This window comes from Nematolebias whitei, chromosome 23 (assembly GCF_014905685.2).
Source record: "Nematolebias whitei isolate Nwh7 chromosome 23, NemWhi1, whole genome shotgun sequence".
Lineage (NCBI taxonomy): Eukaryota > Metazoa > Chordata > Actinopteri > Cyprinodontiformes > Rivulidae > Nematolebias > Nematolebias whitei.
Genome location: NC_056520.1, coordinates 402,094 through 404,915, shown reverse-complemented (window position 1 = coordinate 404,915; position 2,822 = coordinate 402,094). Strand labels below are relative to the sequence as shown.

The following is a 2,822-nucleotide window of genomic DNA, read 5'->3' as shown; positions in this document are numbered from 1 at the left end:
AGCAGGAGTCTGACCCCAGCCCTTCAGAGTAAAAGCAGGAGTCTGACTCCAGCCCTTCAGAGTAAAAGCAGGAGTCTGACTCCAGCCCTTCAGAGTAAAAGCAGGATGGTTTTGGTTATAATAACGGAGAGGCAGCTTCGGTTGATCCTGTCTACGTTTGATGTCGTCCTCCGAGACGCACCGTGGAGTGAAGATGCCTCCGCAGGTGTGCACCTCACCTGTTCGCCGTCTCCAGGTTCTCCACTTTCCTCCACAGGTCGCCGTTTTCTGACGTGTAGCTGTCCACCCTGAGGACACAGAAAAGGACAGGTCCATTGATCGGTTGGGTCAGAAGACGCGCTGCAGATCTTCCTCCACGGTCGTGTTTTTGTCTCGTCTCAGCAAATATAAGTCACTCCTGAGGGTTGAAGAACGAACGAGAACTACGGCCACAAATCCAAACGGAATGGAAGAACAAGAAGAACAAGAACAAGAAGCACAAGAAGTCTTCCTTTGTGAAACTAAAGCTCCTCGGTTTGGTTAAAATTGGAGGAGCTGAAGCCAAGAGCCGAATGGCAGCTGAAATTTACTGAAGCGAATAAAACCAAAAATATAAGCAAATGCTAAAAGTAAACAAAAGCTACATTAAAGTACCAAAAACTGGCTAAAAGGTAAAAGTTAACAAAATGCTAACTAAAGGCTAAACACGGAAATGCTAATGCTAATTAAAAGTACAGTACTAAAATATTAGCTAGAATTCAGTTCAATTCAAAAATACTTTATTAATCCCAGAGGGAGATTATTTGTTGCTGTAGCTCGTTATGCTCATTTCATTGAGATGTTCTCGATGCTGTAGACAGGAAGGATCTCTTGAAGCCACTAGCTGAAAAGTAAAAGCAGCAAAAGCTAACTAGATGATAAAATTAGCACCAGGGTTAGCTACAATTCAACCTTATGAGGAGCTAAACATAGATAAAAGATTAGCTAGGAAAAAGTACCTAAAGACGACCTAGAAGAAGCAAATGATTAGCTAAAAGTAACAAAAGATTAGCTAAAAGCTAAAAGTACCAAAAGACTAACAAACAGCTAAACAACTAAAAACCTTAAAGCCTCAAAAAGCTAACTTGAAGATAAAATTAGCAAAAAGGGTAGCTATATATGCAACCTTACTAAGAGCTAAAAGTAGATAAATGCTAACTAAAATCACCAAAAGTTTAGCTAGAAGCCAAAAAATGCAAGAGACTTGCTGAAACAAGCAAATTAATAAAATTAATTAATAAACGCTAAAAGTAGACAAAGGGCTTAGCTAAAAGTATTTGAAAATTAGCTAGAAGCCAAAAGTAGCAAATTATAACTAAAAGCTAAAAGTTGACAAAGGCTAGCTAAAAGTATCAAAAGATTAGCTAGATGCTATAATTTTCAAAAGGCTAACAAACATTTAAGTAAAAAAAGAAAAGCTAAAAAAGTAAAAGCAGCAAAAAGGCTAGCTAAAAGATAAAAAGTAAAAAGGCCAGCTAGAAGATAAATGTAACAAAAGGGCTAGCTAAAAGCTAAAAGTAGCCGAACAACAGCTAAAAACTATCAGCCAAAACAGACAGAAATAGTTTGCTGATTTCTAAGAGAACAAAGTTTTTGAAGGAATCAGAGATACGGAGAAACGTTTCAGAGTCAGAGATTCTTTATTGTCGTTTGAAAATAAAATTAAACATTTTAATTATAAAAGATGCAAAAGTCTCGGCACCCCTCTACAGAACGAGCCGAATGTTTTGATAAACTACAAAAATATAACAAGCCGGGACACGTTTGTTAAATCCGACACAAAATGCTGCGCATCTATTTTAATTAATAAATATGGAGATGTAAAATAAATCCACACACAAATGAGCGCGCCGGTTAGCTTTTAGCTGCTTGTTGAAGACTTACTACAGGGAAGATGACGGCTGATAAAACCTCCATCTTGTGGGTCAAAGAAGTCCGTGAACAGAAATGACCCGAGTCAGGCTCCAGCGGGAAAACCTCGAAATACTTATTTTTTTACAGCTGGCTTGTGTCCGAGCAGCTGCTGCCAAGCTCCCGTCAGGATTACACAACTCTAGCTACTCATTTTTTCCTGCAGCTAAAGGGTCGAGGGTTTAAAAGATCAAATGAAGTCACTGAGAGAAGCTGAAGTGATACAAGGAAGCTTTATTTTAGCTGGCTGTGAAAGTAGTTCCAGCTGCAGGACCGACATGAAACGTTTTTTGTTGCCGACGTGTTTAGATGTGAAGTAGGTGTGCGGCGCAAAGCAGCTAAAACGTAGAGGAAGGAGCTACATTTAGCCGCGAGCTAACGGAGCGTGAGATAAATGGAAAGTTAAGATTGTTCTTACTTCTTTTCCAGACATTCCACATATTCTTTCTTCTTCCTCCGACTCTCCTGAGCTGAGATCTGAAACAAACACGAAACGTTTCATTATCACATGTGTTTGTTTGTAGTGTTAGCAAAATATCCATGGATGGATTTTAGCTGATTAACTGTTAAAGTTAAGCCCATTCAAGACGACTGCTGGAGTACCACCTTCAACACATTATACGCTCGTCAACAAACTATTATACAGCGATCTATAGTAGTGGCCCGGACGAGCAAAGAACTTTCATAAACTTTGACCTTGATTTTTGACCTTGGAGAGATTGATGAAATGATTATGAGACACATCATGTAGTGGTGGTACAAATGTGCATCAGGTTTAGTTAAACTAACTTGAGTGAATCAGGAATTATGATACAGACAAGCTAAGATATTTGACCTTGATTTGTAACCTTGACCTTAGAGCTGAGGTGATGAAATGCGTTTGTGACACCTGT

General features: G+C 39.1%; 1 protein-coding gene across 1 annotated transcript in view; it reads right to left on the bottom strand.

Moving 5' to 3' along the window:
- Positions 1-2,822, bottom strand: part of creb3l1 (cAMP responsive element binding protein 3-like 1) — a 19,423-nt gene that overhangs the window by 4,855 nt on the left and 11,746 nt on the right. The window contains exons 6-7 of the mRNA XM_037696557.1: positions 2,348-2,406; positions 219-287 (exon numbers count right to left, since the gene is read on the bottom strand). Coding sequence (XP_037552485.1) covers positions 219-287; positions 2,348-2,406 — 128 coding nt within the window. The remainder of the gene's footprint in view (positions 1-218; positions 288-2,347; positions 2,407-2,822) is intronic.